Below are 20,547 nucleotides of genomic sequence, written 5' to 3'. Positions count from 1 at the left end.
GAGAGAGAGACAGCAGGTAAGAGCGAGAGGGCAGAAAAGAGAGAGAGAGAGAGAGAGACAGCAGCTAAGAGCGAGAGGGCAGAGAAGAGAGAGAGAGAGAGACAGCAGGTAAGAGCGAGAGGGCAGAGAAGAGAGAGAGAGAGAGAGAGAGAGCACAAGAAGTAGCAAAGCAGAGAGTGATAGGGAGATAGAGAGAAGAGGGAGGGAGGGGGCTGGCGGCAGCCTCTGCAGATGGAGGATAATTAAATATTAATGGTGAGCAGTGGTGAGGCCATAATTAGGGCTCAATGGCGTCAGGCAGGGAAAGCACAGTTCACACACCGTGGGAGAAACTGGCTCCATCTGAATCTAAATACACAGCCTTTTAGCTATCTCTTAGCCTTTCTGTCTCTACCTCACTCCTTCTCTCTGTCCGTCCATCCCTCCGTCCGCCTCCATCCGGATATTTCTCTCATTCTTCATCCCTCTCTCTGTTCCCCTCTCTCTTCTTTGCTGTCACTCTCACCAGCCCTTGCCTTTCTCTCTTCCTCTATCAATCCATCTCTTGGCCTTTCTCCATCCATCCATCTCTCCACCCCTCACTCCGTCCCTTTGCTATGGAAAGGGGTTAAGGGTGTGTGGTTGAGCCTGTGTGAATCTGAGGCAGTAAATGTTGTTCTAATGTGCTGTTGTAAGTGCTATCCCATTGGCCTGGCCTCACCCCCCACCTTTGACAGCACAGATGTTCCAATAACCACGACGGCCCTCCCTTCCTCTGGTGTCTTATTGCTGTAATAGTGTGTGTTGTGTTAACCAGTCTGTTCTCTCTGTCTGTCTGCAGTGACGTTGTTGGACTCCATGTCTGCTCTGGGAAACCTAGGCTGGGAGGCCTACCCTGCCGAGGGGGTGAGTAGCTCTGTGATATCACTTTCTGTATGAGGCGGCCATACTGGATCAATCTTGATCCACAGGCGCTCACACAGACACAAACTTTACCAAACCAACTTTAACCCAGTGTTAATTTTGGCAGTGTGTTTTAGATTTAGTTTAATCTTAGTCATTTTGACAAAAATATAATTAAGTCTTATATGCTGACCACACCCACGAGCGTTGCAAAATATATGTACACATACATGTTATACATTCATTGCATTCAAACTGCTCGCGCGCGTCAATGAGCATTTGTGTAGCCAAGCTCTAAAATAGAACTTGGTTCTATTTGTGACGCTTGAGGCGATGCAAGTCCCACCTCTCCCATCTCCTCATTGGGTATTAGGAGCATATACCCACGTGGGTGATTGAAAGATGAACTAAGGTCCACACTCCATTCCAGTTGGTGGTGCTAATGCACATTAAAGTTGGTTGCCAACCGCCATATAAAGTCCAATGAAGAAGAAAAAGACTGAAGGAGGAGATATTACTAGAAACTAACTCGGTTTCCCTTTTATCTGTGGATTAATTGTTGGAGTAGAGGACCTTGTGCATTTCAGGTAAAATAACAACCCAATGTTTATATCCCAGGACAAATTAGCTAGCAACAGCAAGCTAGCTAGCTAAATTGCCATGAATGATTAATGCTTTTCGACCTGTCTCCAAATGAATACAGTTGGTTCAGAGTTCTTATTGATATTTCAACCTACGTGTCCTGATCGCATCTGGTGTGGATTGACAAAATCAACAAGCGAGTGATGGCGCGCGATGGTACACGCGGACGCCCAGTCTGGTCAGCATGTCAGCCACATTTTTGTCATTTGAATAAGGATTTAGTCTAGTTATTGTCAAAATGACGAAAACAGAGAGACATTTTAGTCAACTAAATGCCCTTTCATTGTAGTCACATTTTAGTCACATCACATTTGTATTGCCTAATTAACCTATAGTAAACATGAATCGCTCACTTCCATGTGCACATACATACATTTGGTCTACCAACACATTTTTCTGCATAACATATTCTATTCTCTTCCCAACAGCAGCAAAATGCTAAACATATACAGTACATAAGAATAGTATTATATTATATAAGAATGATCTTGCCATGGAAATTCCTAATTCGGCCTACATAGATATTGCACATTACATACAAAACAAACAGACACGAGAGCGAGAGAGAAATCATGTCTACACTTGACACTTACATGCGACTTTCGCTATCAGAATACGAAGATCGCATTGAAATGATGGGTCTGAATGTGTTCAGATCTGGCTGACCACTTCAGGTGGTAGTCAGGGATGCATTGTGTGTGGATTTCTCTTCAGTCTGGACACAATCAGGCTACTGAAAGCGCATACGGTGGGCGACGTCATCAGCACTTCTCCCACAAGTCTCCAGAAAACGTATGTTTTGGGTCCGAGAGGCACTTTGTCATTATAACGTTGGAGGAGATATGTTCATGTGAATAACGTGTTTGGTGGCCTCGTAAATGCTAGCCTGCTAGCTAATATTTCGAAAAAATATATTTTGTTTGGCTATAGTTATGCTAATCCATTTGCAATCTCTTCGGCTTGACTTGCTAGCTACAGAGGTTAGCTGGCTAGTTAGCTACAGTAGTTAGCTACTGCCATCAGTTGTTGTGTTAACATATTTTGCCTATTCCACCATTTGTAGAATGCATACTTACAATTGAATATAGCGTGGGAATAGGGAGTCCGGACACACTGGACACGGCAGACACATTTAAATGTAGGTGTAGACACATGACGCGTTCGGAATTCCATGATTAGAGCTCTATGATCAGAATACTAAAGCTGTCAAGTCTAGACACGGCAGGAGGCACAGTCACCAGATGATGCCGCAAAGTATTGGCAAAGTAGTATGGGTTGCACTTCCATCCCTCGTTGCCACATTGATGTCCAAAAGTAAAACGGGGGCTAATGACTTTGAACGGGAGCTAATGACTATTTTGCCCAGTGATGTAGTCGAGTCACTAAACCTCGAGTCCCAAGTCCCCTGTGCTCAAGTCACCAATAGTCGAGTCACGAGTCGAGTCACGAGTCCCTATGGCTGAAGTCTGAGTCCCAGTGCTCGAGTCCTGGTCCAAGTGCTCAAGTCTGAGTCATTGGGTCCACATTAACTGAAAATAAAGTTATTTACCCAGATATAGTGTAGTGACAAGAGGAATTTAGTCAATAAATACTTTTCTATCAGTTTTCATTGTGCCACCAAATATTTGCATATAGGCTACTGATAATGTTACCAGGGCTCAGTTCAGTTGAAAAACATTCTCAAACGTTGCCGATAAAAAGTCCATGAATAGAGCCGCCGTTATTCCTTATTCAACACATTCCAAAACGTTGTGTCCTGCTGAATGAGCCGCAGGTTGTTAGCTATAGCTAGCTAATGAAGTAACATGGCTGAACAAAGTGTAGCCTTGACAAATGGTTAATGGTTCGGTCTGCAAGTAGCCTAGTTTTAGAACGGCCCGCGATATGCTTTATGGATGTAAGAAAATGTAACGCCGGTATTATGGGTCATGTCTTTTCAACAGTAGCCTAAGGGCTAGAATCAAGCCATTTTCTCTGAGGAAAAGAGGGAGTCCTGGCTACGTTGGCTATTGTTTTTAATTTAAACAGGCAAAGGGTAGCTAACCAGAAGTCTGGCAGTGACTGGTTAGCTAACGTGAAGCAAGAGAGTTGCCTGTGCGATGTGTATAACCGGAGCCAGAGCTGGGGCGGGGCCTGTCTGGCCACAATCATCGCTTGCTCCCCCGCAGCTCACCAGCTGATGTAGACTGTGTTTGCCGGGTGTGATGCATCCTTCCCACTGCTGAACGGAACTGCGCTGCACGTCTGTGCCTCTAATTTGAAATGTGCTTATCACCGAAAATCTCTCAATCTCTCCAAAACAACATTGTCCAGTCCACGTAGTAGTCTGATTTTAGTCACAGAGATAATTTTGTCTCATCTCAAAATAATTTTAGTTTAGTTATAGTTTTTGTCAGGATCTATTTAGTTATGGTCTCATCAATTGCGACTGAAAAACATGTGTTTGACGAATGTTTTTGTCACAATTTTTTGTTGACGAAAATAACAATCCACTATTCACTACAATAGGCGCTTGTGTAGACCTGAAAGCATTGGATCGGTGTACGCGGTATGAATCTCTGACACTGGCTGGAGACACTGACATCAGTGAGGTAATCATTTTATTAGAATCAGTGAGGTGTCTAGAGTGCAGGGTGTATTCAGTAGCAGTAGTGCAGAGAGAGAGAGAGAGAGAGCAGTGCGTGTTAGAGTGATGGCTTCTTAAGCGTTCTATAGCTATATTTGGAGTCTGGAGGGGGAATTTACTAATTATTTCCGCTGCGCTGAAAATAATGTGACAGTCGCTGGCTCCGTTTTTTTTTTGCGACTGCGATTTGGGGAGGTGGTGAATATTTTTACGTAACACCGGTGTTGAGTTGCGTAACGGGCTGCTGTGAAGGTAACAGCCCAGGAAGTCGCAGAATGCCAGTGTCATGCCTCTTTAGAGCGCAACAGAGGAATGAAGAGAAATAATGAACAAATGAAGGGAAATCAGTCAAGAAATAGCAGAGGAATGTCAGTAGAAACCAGCTGAAAGCGAGAGCGATGGGGGATAAAGAGCTAAAATCCTGACTATTTTCTTTCTGTCAGTGAAGGCAGCTTCATTGAAAGGACATCAGTTTGATTACAGCCTTGTTTGCTGGCAACACCAAGGCTGTGGGTTTCATTCCAGCATGAATGCTTAGCTAAATGTATAATGTTAACCACAGACCTGGGTCAAATACATATTTCAAATACTTTAGGTATACGCTTGATTGGAGGTGGGTGGAGTTTGCACTTTTTTTGGACTATCACATTGGTCCCCTTGTATCGGGCAGGCTGAAACAAACAGTCGAAGGTTTGACATATGTATTTGACCCAAGTCTGGTTTACAGTTTGAAATAAAGACCACACTATTTAGCACCCACCTTGGTGATTCAAGGCTCCTGCTTTGTGCCTGAGCTCTCGCACCCACTGGGTGAGTGCAGGAGAGAGGAAAGGAGTAGTTACTTCCGATGACATAGGACACACAGGCTGGTTGAGTCACTCCACAGCAACAGGAGATAACAACAGGGATGATGATACCCTGTATTACCCTGTATTACCCTGCACCTCACCTCACAGCAGCCTGAAGTAACCCGAAGAAATAGAGGGGGGGAGAAAGAGAAGAGAGAGAGAAAAATAGTCAGAGTGAGGGCGGATAGAAGGAGAGCAAGATAGCGAGTGAGATTGAAAGCGATGGGGAGAAAGAGAGAGGGAGGAGAGAATGAGAGAGGGAGAGAACGACACACTCAGAGTTAAATGATGGAAGATAAACACCAGGCTTTAGCACCAGTAATAACTGGACGATTTACATGCATTTGTCTTTTCATGTCTCTTCTTCTGTTCAAGAAGCAGACGTTTAGGCTGTCAACGAGTCTGACATGTGGCAGGAACCCTAGGGAACTGGAAAACGCATTATAGGCTACACACCCCTCTCTCTCTCTCTCCAGGATAACACAGAGAAGAAAATGGGAAATGAGTTCTCTCAACGGGAGAGAAAAAGGGGGGCGAGAGACAGAGAGAGGGAGAGAGAGATATAAACAGAGGGCTGAGGTGCTGAGCAGCATGTCTCTCTGGGTCTTGTGTTTCATATAAGGGGGATTATCTAGTTAAACCCGGACCCCTGAACCTGCAGAGAGGTCACACAGACATTCCCACCGTTCAAGATATGGCCTTGGCTGGATAGCTGTCTCTCTGACTCAATCCACCACCACTTGACCCCCGCAGGTCAGACTTAGTACGGCCCTCCCCAGAGCCAGATGTGTGCTGGAGTCTGAGCAGAGCGACCCACTTCTATCACACAACTGGGGTGTTTGTGTTTCTGCGGCGGGATCGAAAACAGACACAAGTCAGTAATGATATTGCTTGTAGCTCTTTCCTGCGGTCAAATGACCTAGTGGCCTCATGGGTGGAATGTTATTCATACTTTTCATTGTTTCATAATTAATAAACGTTATTTCAAAAAAAGCCGCCGAAAATACAGTGTTTCTATGTCAAATGGTTTGTTGTACTGTATTTCAGTCTTCTGTGTTGTATGTAAAGTGGAATAGTGGAATGCAAACTCAAACATTTCAACTCTAGATCTGATATGGTACATGTGTCTTCTTTTTTTTAAGCCCATAACCGTGTGTGTGAGGTGTGTACTTTTGCTTCAAAGTAGATTTGTTTAAGACTGCCAAGAAACACTCTGTGCGACCCTGATTTAGCCCACTGCAGTAAAAGGTTCAAATATAGTCCCCGTATCTTTATTAATATATTTGGGAGCGCCCCCGTTCTTCGCTCTGTCTCTGTCTCTTAGACAGATGTTGTTTCAGAGTTTGATGGCCAATTATGTATAAGTATCTGTAACTACAAGATGATTGCGGGGGGAAATTATGTTAAGCCAATGAAGGGTTTAACCCGAGTCCTGATGCGACGGTTTTGCCCCGCTTCAAAGCAATCAGGCCAGCTTCGTTGTGATTTGTCGAGGGATTAGAATGCTCAAAGAGGAAAGTTCTGTCCAGAATGCTAATTAGCGGTCAAACTGAACTGCCATCGCTATAGCAACAGGTTCACTGATTGAGTGTGTGTGTGTGTTCGGTGATTGAGAGAGAGAGGCTAAATCCTCCAACCTGTCTAAACACTTCTCTCTTGTTCACACTTGAAGGAAAGTTGGGCAGCATCATCCATATTCATTATTTCAGAATTATTTTGTTTAGATAGCATAAGCTGGTTTGTTTCAATTAAATGTTGGATTGATTTTCTAATATTTACTGGTGAGGGAGGAGGCTTTTAGAAAAAATAGACATCAAGAATATGACCAGCATCATTTGATTCTACCTGTACTGTATGTTGGAAATTAACAGTCTGTTGTTGGGCGATATGGCCAAAATATCATATTACGGTATTTTTCAAATGTTTTACAGTATTTGATGGTATTTTATGTTTTTGAATAAGACAAATTATACATTTGCTTTATGAGTAGTGTGTGACCCCAGGGTGGCAACACATACTGTTCTTCCTAATTGATTTCAATGAGTCTTTCTCCATTCTGATGGTTTTATACTGTTAAATTAAACTTCAACCCCCAAGAAAATTCAGCATTTTCATACATTTCTGCATTTCTGCATTTCCTGCACTCATTTGAGATCATTTCCACGCTGCCACAAAGGGCTGCACGATATTGGCAAAAATGTAGGCCTTATTTTTAACCAAATGTTGCAATTATCATTATAATTCTATAGTTCAAATATAATAGTGGGCACTTTGAAAACAGTGTTGTTTGACATGATACGAAGAAAACGGACAGAGAGGAGTTATTGTGACAGGGTAGGAACCAAAGTGTTGGTCAGTGTTTCCTAGGGGACACTATAATCTTTGGCTACATTAAATGTTTTCTCTTAGCTACTTCATGTAGCTAACATATTCATGCTTTGCCTAATCCTCTTCAGTTTAGAAGATACTGTTGCACAAACAACATGCTGATTTAGGCCTACACCATCACTGGTATCAGGCTGTAGCTAGCTGCATTTCCTCTGACTAGCTAGCCAGTGCTTAAAAAACACAAACTAGCTGTTTGCAGATGTAAGAAGTATTATAGAACGCTTGTAGATTTATATTAAGAAGTGGAAGCTTTGACCATGTAGACTGTATGCAAGTGTCTCGTGGTCGAGCAACAACAAATGCGCTCCTTGAGTGACAGGAATAGATCTGTGTGGAAAGCGGCATGGAGAGAGAGAGACAGCGGATATAAATGACTCAAGTAGCGGAGTATAGTATAAAAATGTACATTACAGGCTGCATGTCACGATTTAACAAAACAAACATTCAAATACCGTTATAGAAGGTAAAGTAAAAACACGAACCGGTCCGTGCATCAATACCGTTATATAGTAAAATACACTGTACCACCCAGCACTAATCTGTTATTTCAGAACATTGGACTAAGAGTTGGACTAAGAGTACATTGGACTAAGAGTTCTTCACTGAGCAAACTGAGGAAAGGATTTGGTGAAGCACGGATTTCGGTGAAGCACGTCCTTAGGTGGAGAGATAGTAAAGAAACCCACCTGACCGCTACTGCCTGACAATCACCAGACTCTTTCACATGGAAACCGCTCCATAAACAAGCCAGGAAGTCTGTGTAGTCCTCACACTCAACCTCAGCTCTGAGAGAAATAAACAGAACGTCATAAAGCCCTCTTTATTCCTCAATAGCTATCCTCTTTAACTCCATAATCACCGCTCTCTAGGGAACTAGCCGCGCGTGTGTGCCTCTGTGCAGTGTGTGTGAGTGTGTGTGAGTGTGTGTGAGTGTGTGAGTATGTGTGTGTAGAGCCGTGTATGCCCTCTCAGTCTCCTGTGATGTCCGACTGGTCCCGCTCCACACAGATGGGTCCGTTTAGCTGCCAGCCGCGTCTGTAATTTACCCGCATTCATTCCTCCCTCGGTTTTTCTCTCTCTCTATTCTCATCTGTCGTTTTCTCTCTCTCGATCCTCATCTGTTGTTTTGTTCTTCCAACTGATGAAATAGAGAGAGCGAGAGAGAGCGAGAGAGAGCGAGAGAGAGCGAGAGAGAGAGAGAGCAGAAGAGAGGAAAAATGGTACAGTAGGAGAGAGAGAGAGAGAGAGAGAGAGAGAGAGAGAGAGAGAGAGAGAGAGAGAGAGAGAGAGAGAGAGAGAGAGAGAGAGAGAGAGAGAGAGAGAGAGAGAGAGAGAGAGAGAGAGAGAGAGAGAGAGAGAGAGAGAGAGAGAGAGAGAGAGAGAGAGAGAGAGATGGCCTCGAGTATAACGCAACTCGTTTTCTATGTCGCTGGTACTCATGACATCGTCGTAGTTATAGCCTGTACACAGGGCATAGGGATTCCCTTGGCCAGGTCAATTGGTCTGTAATATTCCTGGCCCTACCTATGACATAAACTCATAAATTGTTTCCTCATAAATTGTTTCCTCCGTGCTATTCTAGTCCCAGCTCAGGAGCCAGCCCTGTGGAAGGCCCAGTGGATTAAAAGCAGCTGACTGAGAGTCTGTTTCCGTCTGTTTTAGTACTCAAGACTTTGGGTGAAATGTGTCAAGCCTTTGCCGGCTTGTCGACCTGTCAAGTTCAATTATCCCCAAAATCAGAGCTTTTTCTTCCGAGTCTACAACCCCCTTGTCTTTCTCTGTCCTTTTCTCACTTTCTTTCTCTCCTTTACCGGTCTTAACCCCCCCTGTCTTTCTCTTTCTCTCTCAATCCTGCATTCTCTCTCCTTTCTTCCTTCCTTCCTTCTCTCTCTCTCGCTCTCTCGCTCTCTGTCTTGCTTTCTCGCTCTCTCTCCTGTCTATCTCCACTCCGGTATAATTTGCATCCCATCCGAGTGAAATTAGAGGGAAAGTTTCGCAATAGCCAGCTGCACCGACCAGAAAATAGTTGCCTTTCTGTGTGTCTGAGGTTTGAATGTTGAAATGTGATATGTGTTCATCAATCAGTAGTCTATACAGAGCCTGAAAAGAGACTGGTACTCTGAACTGAGAAGGTGGTCTGTGCATCTCCTCACCCCAAATGAGATTCATACTGAGTTGGCTCATTGTGTGTGTGTGTGTGTGTGTGTGTGTTTGTGTGTGTGTTGTGGGTGTGTGTGTGTGTGTGTGTGTGTGTGTGTGTGTGTGTGTGTGTGTGTGTGTGTGTGTGTGTGTGTGTGTGTGTGTGTGTTTAAACCTAGCTGTCTGCTTCCTCTTTGGTAGGTCCTGGTCTCTGAAACTCTATGAAACCACACTGGTTTATTTTCCTTTCCTTGAAGGAACAGAAATGTTTTCTCTCTCATGCGAGAAGTGTTCTGAATTACTTCTCTGAACACAAGTGGAAACAGATGGCAATATATGAGGGGAGACAAAGTAGCTCTGTCCTACGTCTCTCTCTTGATCAAGGAGACACACACACATAGAGTCACTCACACACTCACTCACACACTCACTCACACACACACACTCGCACACACACACACACACACACACACACACACACACACACACACACACACACACACACACACACACACACAAATGCACATGTATGAAAACATGCATACACATGCACGTGCATGCACTATAATGTGATTACTTAAATGTACACAGATGCTTTTTGTCACTTAAGTACACACACATCCCCCCCCCCCGCCCTGCAATCCTCTAACCCCCCCTTCTCTCTCTCTCTGCAGTGGGAGGAGATCAGTGTGATGGATGAGAGGAACACTCCTATGCGTACCTACCAGGTGTGCAACGTGATGGAGGCCAGTCAGAACAACTGGCTGAGGACGCGGCACATCGCCCGCGACGGGGCCCAGCGCGTCTACATCGAGATCAAGTTCACCCTCCGAGACTGTAACAGCCTGCCTGGAGTACCCGGCACCTGCAAAGAGGTCCATCTGCTCATGGTTTCCATTCTGTCAACAATTGTTCAATACTCTTTGCTTCAAGGTCATGGTTGACTGAAATGTCATAATGTTTTGAATCTTGACCGAGAGAAGTGATCTTTCTGTCAAACAGTTTTCCATAGATCTACGGCATAACAAAATGTCAAACTTTAATCAAATGCAAATGTCCAATTGTGTGTTTTCCAGACGTTCAACATGTTCTACTATGAATCCAACAACGCCAACCTGTGGTTCATCAAGGAGAGTCAGTACATCAAGATAGACACCATCGCTGCTGACGAGAGCTTCACACAGGTCAGTGAAAACACAGACTCCCAAGGTAGAGGTTGCCTCTAACTACAGATCTAGGATCAGAGTACCTTACCCCCAATCCTAACATTAACCTCAGATTTCCCCTAACCATTCTTATCCTAACCATTAGGAGGATGAAACAAGTTCTGACTCTGGACATGGAGCTAAGGGCAACTTACATACTGAGGGCAAAACAATCCCCGTAATAATAATGACAATCAACATCCTGTTCTACTAGGTCCGTTCTAGCTGAAACAGAACTGTAAAATAAATCTGGTTGCTCTCCCTCTCTCTAGGTGGATGTGGGCGACCGTGTGATGAAGCTCAACACAGAGGTGCGTGACATCAGCAACCTAAGTAAGAAGGGGTTCTACCTGGCCTTCCAGGACCTGGGAGCCTGCATCGCTCTGGTCTCTGTCCGTGTCTTCTACAAGAAGTGTCCCCTCACCGTGCTCAACCTGGCCCAGTTCCCTGACACCGTCACGGGGGGCGACTCGGCCCTGGTGGAGGTCAGAGGGCTGTGTGTGAACGCGTCAGAGGAGTTCGAGGCCCCCAGGATGTACTGTAGCGCCGACGGGGGATGGCTGGTGCCCATCGGGAGGTGTGTGTGCAAGCCGGGGTACGAGGAGCATAAGGACTTCTGCCAACGTAAGTGTATTTAGTAAATCTTTTTTTCACTTAATTTCTTGAACTTAATTGTTGGTTAAGGGCTTGTAAGTAAGCATTTCACGTTAAGGTCTATACCTGTTTTATTCGGCGCATGTGACAAATCAAATTGTGTGGGGGGCTTTGTGTCGATGGCGAGATGTGTGTTTAGGCCTGGATAAGAAGGACACAGTGACCAGCCACAATGTGAATGAATACAAGGTTTATAACGTGTGTGTATCTGTTTGTGCCTGTGCTAGTCTGTGGCTTTACATACACAACCAATTCCATGGCAGCCATTCCTTCCTCAGAAAGCTCACCACACATCGGCTAACCAGTGGAGGCTGCTGAGGTGAGGACGGCACGTAATTATGGCCGGAACGGAGCAAATGGAATGACATCAAACACCTGGAAACCATGTGTTCGGTGTATTTGATATCATTCCACTGACTCTTCTCTAGTCATTACCACAAGCACGCTCTCCCCAATTAAGGTGCCACCAACATCCTGTGCGGCTAACGTTATGACAGTGGAGAGGTGGGCAGAAAATCTATTAGGAATCGGGATTATACTGTACTGTACCTGGTGCTGCCAAGCAGGTCCTGTTAGATGGGACAAATCAGCCATTCTATGCAGTGTTATATTATACACTGAACACTGTGAAGTTACAGTAAATGTGTTATATTGAGAAGAAGTGTGAATTTCAGTGACAGGTTTTTGGAGAACATTTCGAAGACCTGAACAAGCGTCCGGGCGAACGGGATGCCAGGCCACAGATATTTTTTTCCCCACCACGGTGTCGCCATACTTGGCCCGGTATCGTATTGTTTGTTAAGTGTTGGTATCGTGACAAGCCTAGTCCTGATAGATCTAGATCTAGTACTGAACGGAGAAACTGTTCCAGAGAGAATATGAATACAGATAGACGGCAGCGTTGTGGAAATCAATGTGGTTTACCAGGATGGAATGATAACGACTGTGGGTATGTGGGTTACAACCCCCTGTTGGGTAAGGCTGTGTGTGTGTGTGATGGTGGGTGTGGCCGTGTGTGTGTGTGTGTGTGTGTTAGGCAACCCCCTTACGTAGCGAGGACAATGTTATGAAAGAGAAGGTCGGGAGTTGCTTGGAGGCAGTTTGTGTCTGTGAGTGTGTGAGCGAGGAGATGTGCATGTACCATTTTCCACCCTTTAGAGTGGAGGAAGTGGAGGAGAGGGGATGCCTCAGGTAGCAGAGTATTAAGTTGTTAAACTTCACAGATTTGAGAGGGTGTGTGTGTGTGTGTGTGTGTGTGTGGTGTGTTGTGTGTGTTGTGTGTGGTGTGTGTGTGTGTGTGTGGTGTGTGTGTGTGTGTTGTGTGTGTGTGAGTTGTGTGTGTCAGTTGACCGATATCTTCCCTTGCTAGAGCTGTCTTAGGCTCAGTTGTGAGAACTAAACCCCGTGGTACTGCATGTAGGTAGGCTGTTTGCTTCTCTTGTAAGATGCAGCAGGACATGCACAAGCTTCCTTACGAGTCCTTTGGGAATGTAGATCACAGTACCGATTCCTGTGCTCCGAAGTTCCTAGGAATATAATTGAACAAGAACAATGGCGAACGTGCAGAAAGACGGCCGAATTGTAGGTCTGATTTCATTGTGTTTTAGCACCACCCACTACGTTCGAAGGTACGCGATATGGTGCAACGCGCCAACAAATCAGCGCGATCTACTTTTTAGGTTTTTCAAATTGCCGGCATCTTGACACTAAAATTGGGAGCGTGTACACTCTGCTAATACTCTGCTAAAAAAAGAGTAACGAGAGCAATGTCATGAAGGCCGCCATCTTTATGCACCTCCGCTATTATTGTGTGCTGTGCTTGGTGCCTTTCATTGTGAGATTATCGTTGTGGCAGATAACTATATTGGAATTAACACCGTTTTACTGCTGAACACTACTTTACGAACCCCCAGTTAAAAGTTCATTGCAACTCCAGGTCCAGGCTAACACAACAAGGCGTTTCACATCTGGGCAATGTCACGCGTTACCGGAGACACACTCCCACTATAAAAATGGCCATATCTTTTTTACAATCAGGGCCAAGTAATGCTATGTATGTTTTTATAGGTATTTGTTCGTGCTTTAATGCAATACTAACAAGTAATTGTTCAAGTGTATACTTGTTTTTATTTGAACAATTACTTGTTACTATTGCAAGATACACTGAGTACACCAAACATTAAGAACACCTATCGTCGGGTCATGGACTCCACAAGGTGTCGAAAGCGTTCCACAGGGATGCTGGCCCATGTTGACTCCAATGCTTCCCACAGTTGTGTCAAGTTGGCTGGGTGTCCTTTGGGTGGTGGACCATTCCTGATACACATGCGAGACATGTTGAGCGTGAAAAACCCAGCAGCGTTGCATTTCTTGACACAAACCGGTGCGCCTGACACCAACTACCCCGTTCAAAGGCACTTAAATATTTTATCTCGCCCATTCGCCCTCTGAATGGCACACATACACAATCCATGCCTCAATTGTCTCAAGACTTAAAAATCCTTCTTTAACCCGTCTCCTCCCCTTCATCTGCACTGATTGAAGTGGATTTAACAAGTGACGTCAGTAAGGGATCGTAGCTTTCACCTGTATTCACTTGGTCAGTCTGTCATTGAAAGTTCAGGTGTTCTTATTGTTTTGTATACGGTGCATTCGAAAAGTATTCAGACCACTTGAATTTTTCCTAAACGGATTCTAAAACGGATTAAATCGTTTTTCCCCCTCGTCAATCTACATACAATACCGCATAATGAAAAAGCAAAAACAGGTTTTTAGAAATATTAGCACATTTATAAAATAGAAAACATTTAAATATCACATTTATATAAGTATTCAGACCCTTTACTCAGACCTTTGTTGAAGTACCTTTGGCAGCGATTACAGCCTCGAGTTTCTCCCATTCTTCTCTGCAGATCCTCTCAGGCGTTGCTGCACAGCTATTTTCAGGTCTCTCCAGAGATGTTCGATCGGGTTCATGTCCGGGCCCCTCAAGGACATTCAGAGACTTGTCACGAAGCCACTCCTGCGTTGTCTTGGCTGTGTGCTTAGTGTTGTTGTCCTGTTGGAAGGTGAACCTTCGCCCCAGTCTGAGGTCTTGAGTGCTCTGTTCATCTTTCCTTCGATCCTGACTAGTCTCCCAGTCCCTGCTGCTGAAAAACATCCCCTATAGCACGATGCTGCCACCACCGTGCTTTATCGTAGGGAAGGTGCCAGGTTTCCTCCAGACGTGACGCTTAGCATTCAGGCCAATTAGTTCAATCTTGGTTTCATCAGACCAGAGAATCTTGTTTCTCATGGTCTGAGAGTTGTTTAGGTGCCTTTTTGGCAAATTCCAAGCGGGCTGTCGTGCCTTTTACTGAGGAGTGGCTTCCGTCTGGCCACTCTACCATAAAGCCCTGATTAGTGGAGCGCTGCAGAGATGTTTGTCCTTCTGGAAGGTTCTCCCATCTCCACAGTGGAACTCTGGAGCTCTGTTAGAGTGACCATCGGGTTTTTGGTCACCTCCCCGACCAAGGCCCTTCTCCCTCGAATGCCGCAAAAAAACTTTTGTGTGGTGACGACTCTCAAATAAACACTTTAAAAATATATATTGTAAGTATCTTCTCAGATAAGAGATCATACTTAATGTAAAATGAAGAGACACATGACAGCATGCTACCTTGGAATTTTATCACTATTGCTTGCCAATTGAAAATATGACTTTTTCATGCTATGGACTTATAGCACCTTTCTACCGACTGAGGTACTCAAAGCAGTTTACAGGGTGAGGGGGAATCTCACCTGGGTGATGCACAGCAACCACTGTTGTACCAAAACACTCACCACACCTCAGCTAGCATGGTGGAGATACATGCCAATTAGGGGGCCATGATGGGAATTTAGCCAGGACACCAGGGTTAACACCCCTAGTCTTGCTATGTGCCATGGGATTTTTTATGACCACAGAGAGTCAGGGCACCCATCTGAAAAACATCACTCTGCATAGGGCAATGTTCCCTTCACTGTCCTGGGACATGATCTTATGACCAGAGGGAAAAGTGCGCCCTGCTGGCCCTCCAACACAACTTCCAGCAGCGTCTGGAAGTTGCTCCCATCCAGGAGCAACCCCGCTCAGCTTCAGAAGCGAGCCAGCTGTGGGATGCAGGTTGGTATTTTACTGGTATGCTCACAGTCACTACAGTAGCAACATAACTTGGGGAACCACAAGAATATAATACTGTATATCTCAACCACTCACAGCTTACATGTTTTTATGCATTTTATCTTATTTTACTGTTAAATGAACCTCACATTGTGGTACATAGATGCCTTTTTTTTTGTAAATGTGACATTTATCTCAGGTGGGCTTAAAGCAGGTATCACCAACCGGTCAATCATGATTAACTGGTTGATCTCCAATCCGCCCTACTAGATCGGCAAACATTTCTGTAAAAAACCCAACGATAAACCTCGCGTTCCTATTTTTTTATTTGTCTCGTGCTGTTGGAGGTAAGCGCACCCGATTCAGTAGGCGACGCGTTCCCATTTTGAACCATTTCATGTCTGAAGGTACAAACTCGGTGAACACCAGCTCGTCGAACATCTCATTCTAAAATCATGGGCATTAATATGGAGTTGGTCCCCCTTTGCTGCTATAACAGCCTCCGCTCTTCTGGGAAGGCTTTCCACTAGATGTTGGAACATTGCTGCGGGGACTTACTTCCATTCAGCCACAAGAGCATTAGTGAGGCCTGGCGCTGATGTTGGGCGATTAGGCCTGGCTCGCAGTCAGCGTTTCAATTCATCCCAAAGGTGTTCGATGGGGTTGAGGTCAGGGCTCTGTGCAGGCCAGTCAAGTTCTTCCCCACCGATCTCAACAAACAATTTCTGTATGGACCTCACTTTGTGCACAGGGGCATTGTCATCCCCAAACTGTTGCCACAAAGTTGGAAGCACAGAATCATCTAGAATGTCATTGTACGCTGTATCGTTAAGATTTCCCTTCAATGGAGCTAAGTGGCCTAGCCCACCAAACTTTACAGTTGGCACTATGCATTGGGGCAGGTAGCGTTCTCCTGCCATCCGCGAAACCCAGATTCGTCCGTCGGACTGCCATATGGTGATCTTATGCTTGGGTGTGGCTGCTCGGCCATGGAAGCCCATTTCATGAAGCTCTCGACGAACAGTTCTTGTGCTGACGTTGCTTCCAGAGGCAGTTTGGAACTCAGTAGTGAGTGTTGCAACTGTGGACAGGCGATTTTTACGTGGTACGCACTTCAGCACTCTGTCCTGTTCTGTGAGCTTGTGTGGCCTACCACCTCGCGGCTGAGCCGATGTTGCTCCTAGACGTTTCCACTTCACAATAACAGCACTTACAGTTGACCGGGACAGCTCTAGCAGGGCAGAAATTTGATGAACTGACTTGTCGGAGAGGTGGCATCCTATGACGGTGTCACGTTGAAAGTCACTGAGCTCTTCAGTAAGACCATTCTACTGCCAATGTTTGTCTATGGAGATTGCATGGCTGTGCGCTCGATTTTATACACCTGTCAGCAATGGGTACACTTTCCCTAGATCTTTACATTGTAATTCCATTGACGATTGTCTGGTCTTGATCAATATCGCATCTTTTAAAAGAACCCCCAAACGTTAAGAATAACTATGTCAATAATCACTCAGCTTTTAACAAAGAGGTCTGGAGGTCACAAAGAGACGTGACACCCCTGTGTAACGCTCTAATGTGCCCCCAGAAGCACAGCACAATGCTTTTAGTGCTAAACACACTGCTCCAAACCAAAAAAAAAGGTGTCTGCCCCCCCCTCACAGCTACTCAGAGCTTTTGAAGAGCTTCCACAGGGAAAAGTAAGGTAACACTGACTCACTAATGCATTTAAATCAGCCTGGCTCTCTCTCTCTCTTCCCCCTTTCTTGCTCTCTCGTCTCTCTATCTCTCGCTCCACCCCCATCCCTCTCTCATCCCTCCTTTTCGTCCCCCTCTCCCCTTGTCTCTTTTGTACTGTGTGAGGTGTTAATGGAATCATTACTGCTCCGGTCCCTGTCAGACACCCAAACAACCAGACTCCTCCAATTATATATAATATGTTATCTTTCCCCATTTGCTAGTTTTTGCTGCTGTTCTCTTGTTCTGTAATGGTACTGCTGTCTCCCTTCACCTAGCGCCCCTTTCATCTCCCTCTCTCTACACAGACAGCCAACAGAGGAGGTAGAAAGAGAGAGAGACCAAGAGCTCTTTACTTACGCAACTCACCCCTGTCCTCCATCTTCCTCCAACTCCCTCTCTTAAACGTACTCTTAATCCCCCTTCTCCCCTATGCGCTTTCTCTCTCTCTCTCTCTCTCTCTCTCTCTCTCTCTCTCTCTCTCGCTCTCTCGCTCTCTCGCTCTCTCGCTCTCTCTCTCGCTGTCCGTTGTGTCACTAAGGGGCTTGGGGACCTCTGGACTGATGATTCTGCTCTCCCCTCTTTAAACATTTATAAGCCATGGATCTCTCTTTCCTCTCTTTCTCTTTTTCGTAAAGCAAAAAACAAAACAGAAATTAAAATGATAGTTGAGGTAACAGGACGTGTGCATGTGTTTTTAGTCCCTTTAGTAATTAATTGACTGTATTTAGGTCAGATGAGATATCATGTTAGGAGCTCTCTCTTTCTGTTTGTCACTCTCCATTTCTCTCCTTACTCTCTCCGTGTCTGTCTTTTACACCCCCGCTTTCCCTTCCTATCTCCCTCTCTGCTCTCCTATTGGCTGTGAAGCCTACATTCACATGAATTCATCCTCATCTGCCCTGTTACTGGGGTTACATAATCATCCAATACACACACACAACACACACACTCTCTCTCTCTCTCTCACACACACACACACACTCCTCCCTGTCTCCCTCTCTCCTGCGTGTGTCAGTGTGTCTCTCTGTCAGTGAGCAGTGTGTGTGTGTGTGGATGTTCCTGCAGCCTGTGGGTCTGTCCTGGGGCTCCACAGTGAAGAACCGCGCTGTAGAGCTGTCTGGCCCTGACAGCACCAATTACTGAACCTCTGGACAGAGAGAGGAGAGAGGGAGGAGAGGAGCGAGGGACAGCACACCTGTCCTACTCAGCAGCCTCTGCCCATCTCTCTAGCACGTCTCTCTTCTCCCTCTCTTTCTTTCTCTCTCTCTCGTTCTCTCTGTCTTTTTTTTCCTCCCCTCAACCTCTCTCACATCCCTCCTTCTCTCTGTCGCCGTAGTGATTGACGGTGGGAAAGGAGAATGTAGGTCAGGGTGATGTTGAAGTCCATAGCTCTCTGCCTGTCTGTCCTTCACTCCTTCTCTGTCACAGACTGAGAGTAGGACTTAATGCTAAGAGCTGGCTTAAAGGGACACGTCCTACTAGTACCAAATCGGTCTCTAAATGGGTTTATGGAATCAGACCTGCTTTTGCAGCCCTGCTTCTGGTAAACAGACCACGTTAGCACGGCTATTGGAACCTATTGGCTTTGTGCGTATTCGTCTCTGAGACAAACGTTAGTAGAGTAGAACTGTGTATCAGATAGGTAAACACAATAAGCCTAGTTGTCTCAGATCCATCAAGTGGAGTGAACGAGGGAAGAGTGAAGGGGATTACTTTTTGATTCAAACCCCAGCCCTATCCTTAACAGAGGCTGATTCTTCCCTCCGTGCTTTAACAAAGGCAATGGGAATTCAGTCAAATGTTTCCTTGTCAGATGTTCATTCAATCATTCAATCAAACCTGGGCTTGATAACACAGGAATAACTTAATCCCTTTTCTCCAGTCTCACTTTATATCACATCTGAGAATACTGCCTTTGTGAAATAATGAAAGATCGCTTGCCTGCACACACACGCACGCACGCACGCACGCACGCACGCACACGCACACACACACACACACACACACACACACACACACACTTTTACAGCTAGCCTTGTAGGGGGACACAATTCAGTCCCATTCAAAATCATATTTTCCCCTAACCCCTAACCTTAACCTAACAACCTAACCTTAACCCAAAAACCTAACCTTCACCCTAACCCTAACCCTAAACCTAAACCTAACCATAGCTCCTAACCCTATTACTAACCCTAGATCCTAACCCTAAAACTAACCCTAGCTCCTAACCCTAGCTCCTAACCCTAACCCTTAACGTAATTCTAACCTAACACTAATTCTAACCTTAACCCTAACCCCCCTAGAAATAGCATTTGACCTTGTGGGGACCAAAAAAATGTCCCCTGTTGGTCAAATTTTTGTTTGTTTACAATTCTTGTGTAGTTAAACACATCCACACACACACACACACACACACACACACACACACACACACACACACACACACACACACACACACACACACACACACACACACACACACACATTCTCTCTCTTTATATCTCATAAGATTATTGTTTTCCCTTTTGTGAGGTAATGAAAGGGTTGGTGTAGAAAACAGATGTAGGAACAAGGTTGATCTAGAGACCTGTGAAAGACATTGGGCTCATTTAGACACAGCTCAGCATGTGATCTTTAAAGCTCTGCAGGGACCAGGGAAATCATGTCTGGTTTTACTACCTGTCTATCCCAGCGCTACGTCTCCCTCCTACCCTTTACTAGCGAAAGGAATGTGTGTGTGTCCATGTGTGTGTGCGTATATGTCTGTGCGCGTGTGGCCGTGCTGGCTAGTCGGTGAAGCCCACCTGAGCACTTCTGTGTTCATCTGAGAGACCTTTGAAGGTCAAGATGTCCTTCACCCCTAAACCTTTAACCCCCCTCTCCCCAACCCGCACCCCCTACCCCCTCGCCAACTCTCCTTCATCAGCTCTCGGGTCTGTCAGAAATAGAAGGACTGAGAAATGTTGGTGTGTGTGTGTGTGTGTGTGTGTGTGTGTGTGTGTGTGTGTGTGTGTGTGTGTGTGTGTGTGTGTGTGTGTGTGTGGTGGGGGGGGTGCGGGTTGCTGTTGCTGCAGTAAGCTGTTGAAGTGTTGAGCAGCAGGGAGGTTTTACCTTGGCCCAGATTTTACCAAAGGAGAAAATATACAAATATATAGATGTATTATATTGAACAAAATCCCCTTGAACATCAATTTACCATTCTATCTCTACCTCTCTTCGTGTGTGTGTGTGTGTGTGTGTGTCTTTCTCTTTTTCTTTCTGTCCACCAGTGTGTTATTGTGG

At 45.3% G+C, this 20,547-nt stretch overlaps 1 protein-coding gene across 1 annotated transcript in view; it reads left to right on the top strand.

Moving 5' to 3' along the window:
• The first annotated feature begins 810 nt into the window (after window positions 1-810).
• LOC120020189 (ephrin type-A receptor 3-like) overlaps window positions 811-20,547 on the top strand; it is a 117,251-nt gene continuing 97,514 nt past the window's right edge. The window contains exons 1-4 of the mRNA XM_038963684.1: window positions 811-885; window positions 10,200-10,400; window positions 10,602-10,709; window positions 11,003-11,354. Coding sequence (XP_038819612.1) covers window positions 838-885; window positions 10,200-10,400; window positions 10,602-10,709; window positions 11,003-11,354 — 709 coding nt within the window. The 5' untranslated portion in view covers window positions 811-837. The remainder of the gene's footprint in view (window positions 886-10,199; window positions 10,401-10,601; window positions 10,710-11,002; window positions 11,355-20,547) is intronic.

Source organism: Salvelinus namaycush, chromosome 25, assembly GCF_016432855.1.
Source record: "Salvelinus namaycush isolate Seneca chromosome 25, SaNama_1.0, whole genome shotgun sequence".
In the NCBI taxonomy this organism is placed as follows: Eukaryota; Metazoa; Chordata; class Actinopteri; order Salmoniformes; family Salmonidae; genus Salvelinus; species Salvelinus namaycush.
This window is presented reverse-complemented; position numbering and strand designations above follow the sequence as displayed.